General features: G+C 41.2%; 1 protein-coding gene across 1 annotated transcript in view; it reads left to right on the top strand.

Annotated features, from left to right (window-relative positions):
• The window catches only part of LOC126252543 (ATP-dependent translocase ABCB1-like), a 305,981-nt gene that overhangs the window by 200,154 nt on the left and 86,062 nt on the right, over positions 1-19,765 (top strand). Inside the window, exon 17 of the mRNA XM_049953441.1 lies at positions 14,171-14,332. Coding sequence (XP_049809398.1) covers positions 14,171-14,332 — 162 coding nt within the window. The remainder of the gene's footprint in view (positions 1-14,170; positions 14,333-19,765) is intronic.

Here is a 19,765-nt window from a genome sequence, read left to right as displayed (position 1 = left end):
TTAAGTGGTGTTTGATAGTGCCCCATGGGTGTCTTATGAAAAGGAGTCTGGTCACAAACATCTAGCTAGTTCAAAAACTTACTCAGAAAAAAGAAAATAATCTAATTTTCTTTCACTGCCAGTGGACACTTGAGGGAATATTTCGTTCACCATTATTAGCCATTTCAAACACGTACCCGCATCATACGATAGTAGTTGGTGGTAACTTTAATTTACCCTCGATATGTTGGCGAAAATACATGTTCAATTAAGGAGGTACGCATAAAATATCGTCCGAAATTGTGCTAAACGCATTCTCTGAAAATTATTTCTAGCAGTTACTTCATGAGCCCACGCGAATAGTAAACACACTTGACCACGTAGCAATAAATAATCCTGAGTTAGTAACAAGCATCAAAACCGATTCAGGGATTAGTGAACACAGGGTTGTCGTAGCGAGATCGAATATTGCAATCCCCGAAAAATAAGCGAAAAATATACCTATTTAAAAAAGCAGATAAAAATTCGCTTGACGCCTCCCTGAATGACAATCTCCAGTCATTCCAAATTAATAATGTAAGTGTAGACCAGATGTGGCTTGGATTCAAAGAAATAGTATCGGCAGCAATTGAGATATTTATACCTAATAAATTAACAGACGCGGAGCTGATCCTCCTTGGTACATAAAACGGGTTAGAACACTGTTGCAGAAACAACGAAACAAACATGCCAAATTTAAACAGACGCAAAATCCCCAAGATTGGCGATCCTTTACAGAAGTTCGTAATTTAGCGCGGACTTCAATGCGAGATGCCTATAACAGTTTCCACAACGAAACTTTGTCTCGAAACCTGACAGAAAATCCAAAGAGATTCTGGTCGTATGTGAAGTATGTTAGCGGCAAGAAACAATCAATGCCTTCTCTGCGCGATAGCAATGGAGATACTATCGAAGACAGTGCTGCCAAAGACGAGTTACTAACCGCAGCCTACAGAAATGCCTTCACAAAAGAAGACGAAGTAAATATTCCAGAATTCGAATCGAGAACAGCTGCCTACATGAATAACGTAGAAGTAAATATGCTCGGAGTAGTGAAGCAACTTAAAGCACTTTATAAAAGCAATTCTTCTGGTCCAGACTGTATACCAATTAGGTTCCTTTCGGGGTATGCTGATGCATTAGCTCCATACTTAACAATCATATACAACCGTTCTTTCGACGAAAGATCCATACCCAAAGACTGGAAAGTTGCACAGGTCACACCAATATTCAAGAAAGGTAGAAGAAGTAATCCACTAAATTACAGGTCCATAATGTTAACGTCGCTATGTAGCAGGATTTTAGAACATATACTGTGTTCGAACATTATGAATTACCTCGAAGAAAACGATCTATTGACACAGAGTCAATATGGGTTTAGAAAACATCGTTACTGTGAAACACAACTAGCTCTTTATTCACATGAAGTGTTGAGTGCTATTGACAAGGGATTTCAGATCGATTCCGTATTTCTGGATTTCTGGAAGGCTTTTGACGCTGTACCACACAACCGGCTCGTAGTGAAATTGCGTGCTTATGGAATATCGTCTCAGTTATGTGACTGGATTTGTGATTTTCTGTCAGAGAGGTCACAGTTCGTAAGTAATTGACGGAAAGTCATCGAGTAAAACAAAAATGATTTCTGACTTTCCCCAAGGTAGTGTTATAGGCCCTTTGCTGTTCCTTATCTACATAAACGATTTGGGAGACAATCTGAGCAACCGTCTTAGGTTGTTTGCAGATGACGCTGTCGTTTATCGACTAATAAAGTTATTAGAAGATCAAAACAAACTGCAAAACGATTTACAAGTAATATCGGAATGGTGCGAAAAGTGGCAGTTGACCCTAAATAACGAAAAGTGTGAGGTCATCCGCATGAGTGCTTAAAGGAACTCGTTAAACTTTGCTAACACGATAAATCAGTCTAATCTGAAAGCCATAAATTCAATTAAATACCTATGTATTACATTTACGAACAACTTAAATTGGAAGGAACACACAGAAAATATTGTAGGGAAGGCTAACCAAAGACTGCGTTTTATTGGCAGGACACTTAGAAAATGTAACAGATCTACTTAGGAGACCGCCTACACTACGCTTGTCCGTCCTCTTGTAGAATACTGCTGCGCGGTGTGGGATCCTTGCCAGACAGGACTGAAGGAGTACATCGAAAAAGTTCAAAGAAGGGCAGCACGTTTTGTATTATTGCGAAATACGGGAAATATGGGAGAGAGTGTCACTGGAATGATGCAGGGTTTGGGCTAGACATCATTAAAAGAAAGGCGTTTTTCGTTGCGGCGGAATCTTCTCACGAAATTCCAATCACCAACTTTCCCCTCCGAATGCGAAAATATTTTGTTGACACCGACCTACATAGGGAGGAACGATCACCACGATAAAACAAGAGAAATCGCAGCTCGTAAGGAAAGTTATAGGTGTTCATTCCTTCCGTGCGCTATTCGAGATTGGAATAATAGAGAATTGTGAAGGTGGTTCGAGGTACCCTCTGGCAGGCACTTAAATGTGATTTGCAGGGTATCCATATAGATGTAGATGCTAAAATAGCCATTATTCTTAATGCCTCCGTTATTATGTAATTAGTTTTAGCATTACTATAGTTATTATTGCTGCAAATTTTTTGTTAGTAACACATATTTTTGTGATTGAGTTTTTTATATGATAACAAATTAACATCATTCTTAATCTTACCATTATTTCATCATTATTATTAGTGTTACTATTGTTGTTGTTTTTGTGGTCTTCAGTCCAGAGACTGGTTTGATGCAGCTCTCCATGCTACTCTATCCTGTGCAAGCTTCTTCCTCTCCGAGTAACTACTGCAACCTACATTCTTCTTAATCTGTTTATTGCATTCATGCCTTGGTCTCCCTCTACGATTTCTAACTTCCATGCCTCATTCCAATACTAAATTCATGATCCCTTGATCCCTCAGAACATGTCCTACCAACAGATCCCTTCTTCTAGTCAAATAGTGCCACTAATTCCTCTTCTCCCCAATTCTGTTCCGTACCTCTTCATTGATTACGTGATCTACCCATCTAATCTCTAGCATTCTTCTGTAGCACCACATTGTGAAAGCTTCTGTTCTCTTCTGGTCTAAACTATTTATTGTCCATGTTTCATTTCCATGCATGGCCACACTCCATACAAATACTTTCAGAAAAGACTTCCTGACAAATGTATTATTATAATATTATTGTTATTGTTATCATTATTTTTATTTCATTTATTTATTATTTTATTAATAATACAGATTATTATTATTATGATTGCTATGCAATATCTTTTGTATATGTTGTTCCTGGTTAGATGTAAGAGACGGTCAGGATAAATAAACAATGAGTAAATAAATAAATATTATTGTTTTAACACTGACCACTGACAGCTTTTTCCCAGCTAAAGTAATAAAATCGGCAGTTCTGTTATATTCATAGGGACTGTGTTCCTAACTGAAGTGAGAAGCATTGCACAAAATTTGGACTGAAAATATTTACATTTTACACATAGTACTTCAAAATTTGATGGACAGGGAGATTTTTGGCCCAGTTGTTCCCAATGATTTACAATACATTCATGGGGGTATTTTATGATTGATATGCTTTCCAAGGCAAGGCGCTTCCGAATAGAAAATGAAGCCACTTTCAGTGGCAAATTTTGGTCTCGGTTTTCAAAATTAGGATATGTATGAGGAGTGGCTGGGAATTTTTATTTTTGGCCCAGTCATTCCCAATTATTTACAACACATGCACATTTTCAATAATAAAAAAAACCGGTGGCGGACAAGGGTCTGTAGAATGTGGATAAACAACATAGTTATTTAGCACCATTGCACATACATACATTTTCGATTCGTGGATTTGTTATCACTTATCACTAACAACACAAACCACATTAAAACCAATAATGTGCAAGCACAAGTTCATGTACCTGAAGAATGTTTGTGGGCACAATGCGTACATTTACTCTATATTGAGGCAAAAGAAAACATATGCTCCATTGGAAATAGTCCCCAGAATATTACCTTCCTCATAACCCAATTATGATTTAATAAGTATCTCATCAAAAATGAATGAGTCAATATGATCCTCTGTAAAATGAATACTTTCACGGCCAGAAAAGTCACAACTAATAAAAGGTTTTGGGCTATTGTGCTGTGGTCGGATTTCACATTAAAACCCAACGTTTCGTCCCCATCTGCGAACGACGTACCTTCTTGAATGTCCGATTTACACCCCGACTACCTACTGATTTCAGCAAAACTCCGCTTCCACGTGCTTCCTTGCAGTGGCGCAACACCACATGTTTTGAATAACCGAGTGCAACTGGCACGTGTCGACTACCGTCGTCCGCTGTTGCTGTCAGCGGAATCCAAATGTCATTCAATTTCATGTCCTTTCCCTTCCTATTGATATTCCTGGGGTGAATTACAATCCCTATGTCCTGTCTGTATAGTCTTTCATGGTATCCGCTTGAGGCTGCCAGTAGTTCAGTCCTATCAAAATGGAAGTGGTGGTCCCATGGCTGCAAAGCATGTTCCGCAACAGCTCATCTGCCACGCTACCCTCCTCTGTAATTGCCGTTATGCTCTTCCAGTTGTTTTTGACCGTTCTTTTTATAGTGCGCACATGCACCTCCCCACAAGTACACGGAATCTTATAATTCTCCCCGCTGACAATGGAAATGCAATGGTTGTTTCGAATGTGAGCGACAATGGTAATAAAATTAATGACTTAATAGATCCACAGGCACATCCGAAACCGAGTACAAACACCACTGAGAAAGTTCTTAGAACTGTTACGTGATTGACAAAGACGTCCTATGTCGAACAGAGTATTCAAGGAAGTCTCTCTATTCAGGCTTTATGTATTGCCGAAGGTGCACAAGGAACATGAATTTCATGAACAGACGGCTGGTGTTGCTATGAGGAGTCCCTTAAGACTAGCTATAGCGAACTTCTTTATGGAAAAATTCGATGAGCAGACATTGGAAACTGCGAACAAGAAACCGAATATTTGGTTCGGGTATGTGGACGATACGTTTGTTTTGTGACGGCATGGCAGGGAGGAACTTGGTCATTTTCACAAACATGTCAACGAAATTATTCCGAAGCTTCTGTTTACGCTCGAGGAGGAGGCAAGCGGAAGAAAGAAGATGGCAGGTTGGGCCGTACGATTTACCCAAAAAGCCATACACTTAGACCGTTACCTACACTGGGATCCGAACCACAACTTACAAGAAAAGTGAGACATCATGAAACCTTGGCTGATGGAGCAGGGAAAATCTACGAACGAGTGATGCTTGACACAGAATTAAAGCATCTGACCAACGCATTGCTCAAGAATGGTTATTCGTTCGCTGGGGTAAAAAGAGCTTCAAGATCACTTCTTGGAAATCATAGGGATGTTCAAGCGCCGTTCAAATCGAAAGTTTTCGTGCCTTTCGTTGAGGACATTACTGACAGCACAGGAAGGACCTTGAAAAAGTGGAACATCGCGATAATGTACAAAACGACCCAGAATATACAAGATTACCTACAATCGGCCAAGGATGCTCGAAAACCGCTGGAAAAAACAGTAGTTTATAGGATTCCGTGTACTTGAGGGGAGGTGTACGCGGGCATTACAAAAATGATGGTCACAAAACGACTAGAAGAGCACAAGGGCATTACAGAAGAGGTAAGATTGACAGATGAGCAGTAACGGAACATACTTTGCAAAATGGTTCAAATGGCTCTGAGCACTATGGGACTTAACTTCTGAGTATGTCAGTTCCCTAGAACTTAGTACTGCTTAAACCTAACTAACTTAAGGACATCACACACATCCATGCCCGAGGCAGGATAGCCGGCCGCGGTGGTCTCGCGGTTCTAGGCGCGCAGTCAGGAACCGCGCGACTGCTACGGTCGCAGGTTCGAATCCTGCCTCGGGCATGGATGTGTGTGGTGTCCTTAGGTTAGATAGGTTTAAGTGGTTCTAAGTTCTAGGGGACTGATGACCACAGCTGTTAAGTCCCATAGTGCTCAGAGCCATTTGAACCGAGGCAGGATTCGAACCTGCGACCGTTGCGGTCGCGCGATTCCAGTCTGTAGCACCTAGAACCGCTCGGCCACCTCGGCTGGCTCATACTTTGCAGCCGCGCGGGAATAGCCGAGCGGTCTTGGGCGCTGCAGTCATGGACTGTGCGGCTGATCCCGGCGGAGGTTCGAGTCCTGCCTCGTGTGTAAGCTTAGAGACTGATGACCTTAGCAGTTAAGTCCCATAAGATTTCACACACACATACTATTGAGCCAGCAGACTACCAGATAAATTTTGATAGGACTCAAGAACTGGCAGCCTCAAGCGGGTACCATGAAAGACTATAAGGAGAGGTCATAGAGATTTGGATTTCGGTGCTGAAGCAGATGTGTACCAGTCTTCCACCACTGGTTGATAGCAACAGTGGGCTGTGGCAGTCGCCATGGGCCAGTTATACTCGGTTATTGAAAACGTGTGACGTCACTCCTCTGAACGGAAACAGGTGGAAGCGGAGTTTTGCTGAAATCAGTAGCGAGCCGGGGTGTGAACGGACATTCAAAGAAGTAACGTAGAAAATGCAGTTGCCTCTATGCAACTATGAAATACTACATGCTGAACGAGTGGTAAAAATTGGTTTACCAAGTACGGCCAACGACGCAAAATAAGTACTAATATCTCGTTGCAATGCCATACAGGACTCCAAACAGTATAAATTAATCACAGAGACCTATAAGAGCATATTAAAATTCTCTTTGTCGCTTGTGCCTGATCCCGCGGTTCCGCCGGGTCCGCATGGTTAGGAACGGATTTGGCAAGATTAATGTTAAGGGGTGGCCGAATGCCCTTCCTGCCGCCACCCCATACCCCCCCGGGACGGAATCAGTGGGCCCCCAGCTGTCTGCATCTAGTGTAAGCCACGGAATAGTGCGAACGTGTTCAGACGTCTGCGAGTCGTGTAACTGAGGCGGGACGTGGAGATAAGCCCAGTCTTCACCTAGCGGGATGTGGAAAACTGCCTACAATCCAAATTCAGGCTGGGTCGCACACCAGCCCTCGTCGGTAATCTGCCGGGCGCATTCGATCCGGGTCAGCGCGCATTAGCGCTCTCGGCTAACCTGGTGGGTAAATGACCATATTAAATAAGCAGCACCATTGCATTTACGTACTTTCGAATATTTTTTGCTGAGAACGCGTCCCTGTAAGTGGCAGTAATCCACTTACAACGAAGGTTTTCATCTTCAGAAAAGGAGAATACATGGACGTTAGAATGGTTAGTATTCTTTTCTTTACAGTGAGAAACGCAACATTTGCACACCATTGTCAAACGTCTCACTGAAACTAGCATTGTTACATAACCACAAAAAGTAACACACAAGAAAAAGCACTGAAATTTCTACACTGGGGCAAAAGGGGCATTGTCTTTTTGTTTGAATCAGGTTAGAGACTGGCGTTCTTGAAAGAAATTGAAACAGAACAGGACCATAATATATGTAACAGTTACCAGAAAGATAAAAATAGATTGTTTCATTGTAACATCAGGGGGCCGAAAAACGTGGTAGGTAACATTTTTGTGTGTGTAGATGTGGAAAATTCTGAAGTGGTAGATGTTCTGTATCTTTTTGAGCACAATGTAACCACAGGGATAGAGAAGTTAAATAAATGAGATTGCAGACTAATATCATTTTCATGTGCAGTGAACATGGAAAGATGAGGAACCCAGTTCGTAATGAACTACCTGATCATGGTACACAATTAATGTAAGTAAACAATGTAGCACCTTACACCTCTGCAGAATGTTCATGCATAGCTGTGAGGCTTATTAATGAGAACAAGGTACAGTGTTCTCAACACCAATAAAAGAAGTGGTGTTGGATGAGCTATATACATATAAAAAGAGGCTAATGTGAAATTCAGTATGTATTCGATAATATATGTGTATTCAGTATTTGAATGTAGCTTTAATAAAAAGTTATTCAGAAGGTACATTAAATAAAAAATAAACCATGGATAACTAAAGGAGCCAAAATTTCATGTACAAAGTAAAGGGAAATTTATAAGAAGACCAAAATAAATCAAAATTCAGCATTACTTGCATTCTATAATAATACTGTAGTGTATTAAGTAAAGTCATTATTTTGGTCACAAATATACACATACTGACAGAAATTAATAATGCAGATAATAAGATTAAAACTATATTGGATATTTTGAGAACAAGTAAACTAACGACAGTGCTGCGACTGATAATTCACAGCTTGCAGTTATTTTTAACAATTACTATCCAAATTTAGCAGTAAAAAATATGATTACATACTCTAGTTGAAAAAGAAAAGAATGTATAAAAATGTCAAGTTAAACTTAACACAATCAGAAGTAACACCAGCATCATTCATTGAATTTAATAGAATTATGAATATTGTAAAGTAAGAAAAGCACATGTGGAATTCTGATAAGTTGTTCGAAATTACCATAATAAGTAATGTTCTTAGTGATATATGTAATGCATCACTTGTGCAAGGTATTTTTCCATACAGATTAAAGTCTGCATTCGTTAATTCTCTTTAGTATCAGACAGACTTAAAAAATTATCGCCCAACTGCTTACCAGTCTTTTTCCAAAATGTTCAGAAAAGTAATTTAACTAGAAACAATTTATTCAGCACACTACAGTTTGGATTCCAGAAGAGTTGCTGAACTGAGAAAGCTATTTATGTATTCACTTACCAAGTGTTGCAGACCTTATATATTACGATATCACCAACTGACATGCCCGCATCTCGTGGTCGTGCGGTAGCGTTCTCGCTTCCCACGCCCTGGTTCCCGGGTTCGATTCCCGGCGGGGTCAGGGATTTTCTCTGCCTCGTGATGGCTGGGTGTTGTGTGCTGTCCTTAGGTTAGTTAGGTTTAAGTAGTTCTAAGTTCTAGGGGACTGATGACCATAGATGTTAAGTCCCATAGTGCTCAGAGCCATTTTTTTGAACTAACTGACATGTTTCGTGTTCTTTCAAAGGAATTATACTGCATAGATCAAGTTAATGTCTTAGAAAAACTTAAGTTTTGTGGGAATAAGGGGCTTTACAAACAAACAGTTTGAATCATACTTAACACATGGAATGCAAAAAGTTGTGCTGAATAATTCAAACAATGTTGGAAGCAGAGAAATTTTAGTTCCTGGGAGGGGGCAAATCACAAAGGGAGCTCCGCAAGATTCAATTTTTGGTCCATTCCTACACCTTAAATGTCTGAAACGCCTTCCATTTAGCATTCATCAAGCAGAATTGGTACTGTTTGCAGAGAATTTCTTTAGGGAGAAAGCAACAAAAGAGATTGCTAATGATGTTTTACAAAAAACTGTTAAGCTATTCTCCAAAAGCCAATTCTCCCTTATTTTTGAGAAAACACACTATATTCAGTTCTGTACAATAAATAGAGCAATATCAACACTTGGTACAGCATATGAGCAAGAGTCAGTAAAGAGGGCACAATGCTTCAGTTTTTTTGATGCACATATTGACGAAAACTTGAACTGGAAGAAGAATATTACCGAGCTGCTCCAACAATGAAGTTCAGCTGATTTGGTTGTTTGTATAACTGCTAGTCCTGGAAACAAACGAATCATTTCCCTGTCTTATTTCACATATTTCATTCAGCACTGTCTTACGGAATTATTTTCTGGGGTAACTCATGACTCAAAAAAAAAAAAAAAGTATTGATTGCCAAAAAAAAAAAAAAAAGAAAAGAAAAGAAAAGAAGAGCAGTAAGAATCATACACGGTGTTCACCCTGCAGTCGCCATATAGGTACTTCTTCAGGGAGCTAGGCATTGTAACTGCACCACTATAATGCATACATTCAATAAAGGAATTTGCCATAAATAATCCATCACAATTTGAGAAGAATACTGACTCCATATCTCAACAATTGAAGAAAAATTACGTTTATTACCTATTATTAAAACTGTCACTGGTTCAGAAAGAAGTTCAGTATGCCGCTACAAACATTTCTGATCATTTTCCAACTAACATAAAATGTCTGACTGGTAGCAAAGGAAGTTTAAAATCTAACCTTCTTTTCGAAGGACGAATTATTATGTTTAAACTGGTAGCCTGAAGAGAACTGCACGAGAAAAATTAAAAATGAGGTGTTGATATTACTTGGTATTTTTAGCTGCTACATTTAGAAAGTAGCTGTTAAAAATAACTGCAAGCTGTGAATTATCAGTCGCAACACTGTCGTTAGTTTACTTGTTGTGGTATCTTCTACGCTGACTTGTTGTCACACTACGCAAGTAGTAAATGAAGCGTTGATATTACTCTATTTATTGTACAGAACTAAATGTAGTGTGTTTTCTCAAAAATAAGGGAGAATTGGTTTTTGGAGAATAACTTAACAGTTGTTTGGAAATTAGAAACCACTAATCTCATATACATGTTCTATAAATTGATTTGCTCCTCATCATCCGATAAAAGAATCGCTCAGATGGTCCATGGAACAACTTACTAATTCACGACATCACCACGTGGAGATGCCTATCAGTTGCGACGTCTCTGTAGGCAGATGGCTTAGCGTCAGGGCCATGAGATGTAGGTGGCTGACACAAAACAAGGAAGCCAAAATGAAGTAAAATTAATTTGTGTCACTATCACCGTGAGTGACGTACGAAACATTTGTTGCGCAAAACGAATGTTTACTGGACAGAACTGAAACAACTAGATTCGTTAGACATCATTTTTAAACTGTAGCTTAATAAATTACGGGTTGGAGGTTAATACAATACATAAGAAAAGACAATATTTTTGGTTTACCAAAAACAGCATACAAGTGCGTAATGAAAACGAGTACAAAGGGAATAAAAATGAAACAGTCGTTGAACGTGGACACAGGAAGCACACCTTCTAACTATAACGTTTTCATTACTTTCCTGTGTACGCTGATGCTTTGTTTACGGTTGCGTCATCTTTACCTATGCTCCACTGTTACTCTGATTTCGTTTTCCTGGTGACCTTTTTTCGCGCCTTTGTTGCACTAATATATTGTATGCCCTTTGGGACGTTAATTATCTTCATGCTATTCCTCCAAAATCTCTTTTCCTTTCTTTGTGAGTTGCTCACCTTCTACTTCTTGTGACTTTCATCTTACTGAACGGTGGTTGAGAGTGTCTCGCAAGCAAAAGTATCCAGGTTCATATCACAGGCAAATGTCAAGCCGTTTTCTTCGAACAGACCATAACTAACTTTCTTTCTCGGACTTGTTGAAGGTGGGTGGTCCGTTTCCAATAACCAAAAACTCTACGGGACGTTAAAAATATATATCCTTGATTATTTTGGCGTTCCTTCCGATTGACTTTTGTCTCTCCTCTTGTTGTTCGATGAGGAATAGCTGCTAATGAGTAATGAGTTGGTTCCTGATGATGCAGTTTCTAATGAAAATACTTGTTTACTTCTTAGGACGTTCCTCAATTTGTCTTTGACAGCTCTTTCACCGTATCTATAATCAAGATAGCAGTTTTCCTACTTTATAAATTGGAATGTTCTTTCAGATTCGGATGTCACGTGCCCTCACTTCATGAAACATAGCTGGGAGGTTTGTTATTTAAACCGTGACAATTGCGCAACATATGGTCATCGCGAACTTTACTCCACCACTTCATCTCCCCTTGCCGGCCAAATTCTGCCAGCGAACATTTTTTCGACAATCAGAATTCGAACCAACTGACGCCGGGTCGAGTGCCACCATAGAAGTGCGTGTTAGCGACCGTGGCCATGAAGACGTGTTTCTTAGATGGTGCTTCAGTATTTTGTATTAAATCCTAAATGTCTTTTAAATGTGTCGTACAGAGACGAAAACTGAAATTGTTATTGCTAATCGGTGCATCGCGTGCGAATCTTACATTAGGTAGGCCTCTTAGAACACTTCAAGAAGCGTAGTCGTCCGTTTCCTTCTCTTTAATTCCATACCAATGCGTAATGAGACCAAGAGAATCTTATATTGAACAGGCACTTACGAAAGACCGCAACTGCATCCTGACACACTTAGAGAACAAAATTTTCACCTGTAATAAAGCAGAGCCCATTAATACCAATGCAAGTGGGTCACAATGCGAGTCTACAGTGAGGGGTGAAAATGTCGTATGGCAATACTGGCTGGAGATGCTTCCAGGTGCAAGTCTTTTATTTGACGACGCTTCGGTGACTTGTGCATCGATGATGATGAAATGATGATGAGGACAACACAACACCCAGTCCTAGCAGATAGCTTCATTAAGTGAATCTCCTGTGATTTTTCTGAGTCCTACACTTGTATGCTGTCGGAAAAAAAACACAACAAGAAGGAGCTGTGCGACATACAGGTAAACGACAGTTGGTAGGCGTATTTCTACATCTGAAAGATGGTGTCTATTCAAATTTCGCACCAGTCACACAAGAGTGGCGCTAGTAAGGCGACTATGAGGGTGCACATCAGGTTTGTCTTAAATAACAGGCGTGAACGTTAGTTATCTTTGAGACTGAAAGTGGTGAGCTGGTGTTAGACAAGAATGCCTTTAAGATGCCAACGTTACTATTACCAGTACCTAACTGAGATTCGACGAGGTCGTGTATTAGTTGTACGAGAAACTGGATGTTCCTTCTGCGATATTACAGAAAAGCTTGGCAGGAAAATAGCCACTGTCCATGACTGCTGCCAGCACTGATCACGAGAATATACAGTCTCAAGAAAGGCGGGCTCCGAACGGCCACGAGGCCCTACCGATAGCGAAAACCACCGTGTTCGACGTAAAGCTATGGCGCATCGTACTGCATTTGCAGCAGCAGTTCGAGCATCAGTTGGTACCACAGTGACACAACGAATTGTTACAAATCGGTTGCTTCAGTTCCGAGCCAGACGCCCTGTAGCGTCAACTCTACTGACCCCAAAATACCGCCGTTTGCGACTTCAGTGACGTCAAGCGAGAACACATTAGAGGGCAATGTGGAGGTCTGTTTTTTGATGAAAGCAAGTTCTGCTTCGGTACCAGGACTGTAGTGTGTTATTTACAAAGAGTCCAGTTTAGCGCGTGCAACCAATCTGTCTACGTGCTAGACACACTGTACCTACACCTGGAGTTATGGTCTTCAGTATGACAGCAGAAGCACTCTCGTGGCTATGCCACGTCCCGTGACTGTAAAATCGTACCTCAGTCTGGTGGTGCAACCTGATGTGCTGCTATTCAAGAACAGCATTCAGAGGTTGTTTTCCAACAGGATAACGCTCCCTCACACACCACTCTTGTACCCAATATGTTCTACAGAGCTTCGAGATGTTGCCTTGTCCTACTCGATCACCAGATTTGTCTCCAGTCGAGCACATTTGGGACATCATCGAACAACAACTTCGTCATCCACAAACAGCTTTAACCGTCCCCGAGCAACTGAAAGAGGCATGGAACTCCATCACGCAGAATGACATCTATTATCTGTACAACACAATGCATGCGCTTTTGCATACTTGCATTCAATATTCAGGAGATTACATCGGTTATTAATGGACCACATTTCACATTTGTAATGGCTTATCTCGCGCTTACATTAACCTGTGATCCTGCAGTAGTAATCACTTAAATTTGTTACCTAGACATCCGTATTCCCGAAATATAATTACTCCATTAATTATTTTTTGCTGTGGTGATTTTTTTCCGGCAGTTAATTTACTGAAACTTTCTGGCAGATTAAAACTATGTGCCGGACGGAGACTCGAACCTGGGACCTGTGCCTTTCGCGGGGAAGTGCTCTTCGCAGAAGAGCTTCGGTGAAGTTTGGAAAGGGGGCACTGGCAGAATTCAAGCTGTTTGGATGACTCCTGAGTAGTGCTCGTGTAGCTCAGATGGTAGAGCACTTGCCCGCGAAAGGCAAAGGTCCAGAGTTCGAGTCTCGGTCCGACACACAGTTTTACTCTGCTAGAAAGTTTCATATCAGAGCACACTCCGCTGCAGAGTGAAACTCTCATTCTAGTTAATTTACTGTCTGAGTTCGCGCAGTTGTGAAAAATTTTCATTCCGTGCATGTCGGCAATCTTCTCGTGTTCTTTTCGCTGAGCTCATTGTGGTCACTTTACTTGTAACTTTCGGATTCGTGTGCTGCAGATCTACGCATTCGGAATTGCCGGTGAGCGCCTGACGACACGGCTGCGACGGCTCGCCTTCTCGGCGATGCTGCGCCAGGAGGTGGCCTGGTTCGACGACAGGAACAACAGCACGGGAGCGCTCTGCGCCCGTCTCTCCGGTGACGCTGCCAGTGTCCAGGCGGTGAGTGAACACCTGTACAAGCTACTGTTGCAAAGGAAGTAATGTAGTTCGATAGCTTGAAATATAATTAATATTATTTTTAAAATACGTAAATAATTCAAATAATGTAGAACGAAACTAAATGCATATTATGGCTGTTGCTTCTTCAGCTGGCGTGCGATGATCTAATTGATCGAAAGTATGATAGCAGTGATTAAATTCGCTCTCTGTTGATGTTGTTCCCTTAATCAACTGGCGAGGTTAAACGTCATCGGCGGTTCTGCTGCGCTCCCAACAGCCGTTGACATCAGGCTCCATCACATCTAGCTGGAGTTCCAGTATGCAACTCATGATAAAAAATAGATCGCAGGGAAAAGCCATAGACCAAGTAAACCCAGATAGATCTGGTAAATTTAACATATATTTTGTTGGGTCAGCTACTGTGGCAGTCAGCACCGATATGAATACTGAAGGAGAGAAGTACCGATGGCAGGCGGAAGGAATCCACAATCATCTGTATTAAACACTGTGTGCTTAATTGATCACTTTATTTCTGAAAAGAAAAGAAACTTAACTTTTTGTGCTTACTGTACCTTCTGTGCTTGTTACATGCACTTACATTATTTACTATTATTACTCGGAGAATGCAAGCTGAGTAACGTCTTCCAATTACCCACTGCTGATGCTCTCCAAGTGTGCGACCGAGCTGCGGCCGTTCTCACAGCTTTCCTTTTCTGGTAGCATTTTAAATAGTTGCAACAGAGATCATGTATGCGCAGTACGAATGCCGATTCCCACACAACAAACAACCAATTCCATATACCAGCTACTGTTTATTGAAGTGATCAAATTCGAATAGTAACGTCCAACAACATGGTAACTTGAATAGAATACAAATTAGGCGCCGAGATCCGTAAGGCCTAAAGCACACAAGCACACCGTCGTCTGCCCCACATTTAAGTGAATTTCAGAGCTTTTCCTGAATTCTCATACATGCAGTGTGGGCCTGCAGCACAGGTAAACCCTACCCACCACGAGATCAAAGGCTTTCAGAAGCATGAATAAATGCTACAGTCTCACAGTTGACTCTGATGTGGTTTAGGCCCTTATGATTCTCATCGCCTCAAATGGATTACTGAATGATAATATTCAAAACTTAATGTACTATAACTCATTCACAAATCCACAAAATAGGTTTTTCTGTCGGTATTACTATAACATATACAGACGTCCGATATAATTTTACTATATAGTGAGTGATCTGGCGTATCTGAGGAGTGTGCTGTCATCTCACCGAGTGAACGGCGATTAATTGTTTAGTATTTTACACCGGAAAATGGCGTTCTAGTGAAATAAATTAACTTCTCTGCCAAACGATAATGCGTCTGTAATAAGTAGGGTTTACGTCAAAGGTTTAGAGGGAAACAAAACTGATAAAAGTAAGTGCATAGCGCTTTTGCCGTGAAATGCCAACACCAAGTTCGGACGAGTACTACGAGTTGGTACAAATAATGCATCTGCGAAACTGAAAAGTGAGGTAAACGAAAATCTTGTAGGAGCTAGATGCCCTCCACACGTATTACACAATGCTGAAAAGGCAGCTGCTGGCTGACGTGTGAGTGTTGATATGGAAACATTTGTAATTAACTTTTCAATTACTTCTCCATGTACATAGTAGGAACGGACCGTTAAGTCCCGGATTATAGTGGAGCGACGCAACAGCGCAAAGCGCAGCTGCGCGTCGGGCAGCAGTCGCAGCGTACTTCGCGCCTAGGTTCATTGCATTAATGGTCAGAGTCATTGTGATGTTTCAAAATTAAGCTCAAATGGCTCTAAGCACTATGAGACTTAACATCTGAGATCATCAGTCCCCTAGACTTAGAACAGCTTAAACCTAACTAACCTAACGTCATCACACACATCCACGCCCGAGTCAGGATTCGAACCTGCGACCGTAGCAGCAGCGTGGTTCTGGACTGAAGCACCTAGAACCGCACGGCCAAAATTAAGTAATCTACTGCAAGAATTTCGGAAAGTTTGCACTGAAAAATAGGTGTCATTATGAATTTGCGTTTGGGTGTATGTTAGGTCATAAGTTTCTGTGTATGAAATGTAGCTAACATATTGAATTATTCTTTAAACTTTGAAGGATATCGCTATCTATCAGCAATCTCGAGAAAACTGAACGTATGTAAAGCCCTTCGTCTCGAGCTAGCGCGACAGTGAAAAAGCCACAGTGAAATAAATACTTGTATCGTTCGTGATATCTTACAAACGCTTTGAGATAGCGAAATGAAATTTTGGCAAATGATAGTACACAAAGAGGAGAATATTTTGCCGTATAATTAATAGGCAAATCTTCCATATGTAATCGATATTCAAGCTGCCACAAATTTTTCCAATGAAATAACGTCATTTGTAAGGGCAATCGGTAGCTGATGAAACACGAATTGTTACAGATCCCTAGTAACCAGAAGAGACAAGGCTCTTGACATTCACGATAGGATTCAGAACCGTTGTAAGTAATGCAGAGACAACTACCAGAATCTTTTAAGATTGCCTCCAGGAAAACCACATGCGAGTGACGTTTACTAAATACACTAGTGTAAATGATTCATATATCATTTAGAACTTGTCAACTGCATTCGGTGATGTTGGCAGAAATTACATTCACCTAAAATGCCCAGAAAATTCTGGTACACTATTTTACAGTTATCACAATTTTCATTCATTTATACTATAAGCAGTTGCAGTTCCTCAGGGGACATTCATTATAATCAATGTTGGGAGATATGGGGAGGAAAGGGAAGTTGGTAGATGTCATTCTTATAGTGTTTTCCACTTGATGCAAGAAGGTAACTCGATACACCTCCATACTCTCCACTACTAAATACACTGAAGCGCCAAAGAAACTGGTACAGGCATGCGTATCCAAATACAGAGATATGTAAACAGGCAGAATACGGCACTGTAGTCGAAAACGGCTAAGTAAGACAACTGTCTGTCGCAGTTGTTAGCCGGCCGCGGTGGTCTCGCGGTTCTAGGCGCGCAGTCCGGAACCGTGCGACTGCTACGGTCGCAGGTTCGAATCCTGCCTCGGGCATGGATGTGTGTGATGTCCTTAGGTTAGTTAGATTTAAGTAGTTCTAAGTTCTAGGGGACTGATGACCACAGCAGTTGAGTCCCATAGTGCTCAGAGCCATTTTAACCATTTTTGAAGCAGTTGTTAGATCGGTTACTGCTGCTACAATGGCAGGTTATCAAGATTTAAGTGAATTTGAATGTGGTGCTATAGTCGGAGCAGAAGCGATGGTACACAGCATCTCCGAGTTAGCGATGAAGTGAGGTTTCCCCGTACGACCATTTCAAGACTGTACTTTGAATATCAGGAATCCGATAAAACATCAAATCTCCGACATTGCCGTAAAAAGATCCTGCAAGAATGTGACCAATGACGACTGAAGAGAATCGTTCAACGTGACAGAAGTGCAACCATTGAGCAAATTGCTGCAGATTTCAATGCTGGGCCATTAACAAGTGTCAACGTGCGAATCATTCAACGAAAAATCATCGATATTGGCTTTCGAAGCCGAAGGCCCACTCGTGTACCCTTGATGACTGCATGACACAAAACTTTACGCTTTGCCTGGGCCAGTCAACATCGACATGGGACTACTGATGACTGAAAATATGTTGCCTCGTTTAAAATTGTACCGAGCAGATGGACGTGTATGGGTATGGAGACAACCTCATGAATCCATGGACCCTGCATGTCAGCACGGGACAGTTCAAGCTGGTGGTGGCTCTGTAATAGTGTGGAGCGTGTGCAGTTGGAGTGATAGGGAGCCCTGATACGTCTACATATGACTCACACAGTTGACACATATGTAAGCATCCTGTCTGATCACCTGCATCCGTTCATGACTATTGTGCATCTCAACGGACTTGAGCAACTCCAGCAGGATAATGCGACAGTCCACAGGTCCAGAATTGCTACAGAGTGGTTCCAGGAAGACTCTTCACAGTTTAAACACTTCCGTTGGTCACCAAACTCCCCAGACATGGACATTATTGAGCATATCTGGGATGCCTTGCAACGTGCTGTTCAGAAGAGATCTCCACCCCTCGTACTCGTACAGATTTATGGACAGCCATGCTGCATTTATGGTGTCAGTTCCCTCAAGCACTACTTCAATCATCAGTCGAGTTCATGTCACGTTGTGTTGCGGCACTTTGCATGCTCTTTGGGGCCCTACAAGACATTAGGCTGGTGTACCAATCTCTTTGGCTCTTCGGTGTATATCAGTTGGACTGAATTTGTATCCATTCGAAATTAGGGGCACCTATTATTGAAGTATTTTATCAAACATTACAGTCAATGTGTTTTAGATCCGTGGAAGGAGTATTTCAACAAACGCGTTTCTAGATCACAATATTAACAGAATGTGCTTTTGGAATAATAAGAGCTAAGTGGAACATTTTTGGAAGCCAATAGAAATTTCACCACAATTTGTTGATGATATTGTGAAATATACAGGGTGTCACACTCAAACCGCCGTGATTTCAAAGACCCAGGGGAATAAAAACAACCCAGTAGATACGACAAAGAAAAATGCACCACATTGTAGAGCATCTCACAGAATTTATTTATTTATCATCAATACACCTCTACATGTGAACCATTTATAGGACGAAGAATATCGACTCTGTATTGAATTTCTTGCCAAATTCTTTGTAACATTTCCTCTGTTATTGTTGCAGTCGCATTAGTGATACGATGTCGCAACGTAGGAATATCGTCCACTCTGGTCGCATACACGCGGTCATTCACGAATCACCACGTGAAGAAATAAAGCGGCGTAATGTTGGGTGAACGTGGTGGCCATGCAATTGGTCCTCCGTGTCTGATCCAACGCTTGGGAAATTTCCTGTCCAGGAACTTGCGAACAGCTGTTGACCAATGCGGCAGAGCTCCATCTTGTTGAAAAATGATGTTGGGTTTTAAGTCTTGTATCTGAGGGTACACAAACTGCTCCAACATTTCCAGATACACTGACCCATTCACTGTTTGTTCTGCAAAGAAGAGTGGTCCGCCAATCCTGTTGTGCTTTAGCCCACACCAGATGTTTAATTTAGGGCTATCACGAACATGTTCAATGACAACGTACGGTTTTTGTGAGCCCCAAATCCGAACATTATGCCTATTAACCCTTCGTGATAGATGAAATGTTGCCTCATCTGCGAATAAATATCTTTCCAGGAAACTGGCATCCATATCAATACGCTGCAGCACATCCACAGCAAAATGTTGTCGGCGTGGTTTGTCGTTCGGCCCCAGATCTTGCAGAATTTGCACTTTGTAAGCATACATAGGAAGACGCTGGAGAACTACACGATGCAATGTTGTTCGAGGTACATCAAGTTGCCTAGATACTTAACGAATTGACTTACGTG

The sequence above is a fragment of the Schistocerca nitens genome, chromosome 4 (genome assembly GCF_023898315.1).
Source record: "Schistocerca nitens isolate TAMUIC-IGC-003100 chromosome 4, iqSchNite1.1, whole genome shotgun sequence".
NCBI lineage: Eukaryota > Metazoa > Arthropoda > Insecta > Orthoptera > Acrididae > Schistocerca > Schistocerca nitens.
This window is presented reverse-complemented; position numbering and strand designations above follow the sequence as displayed.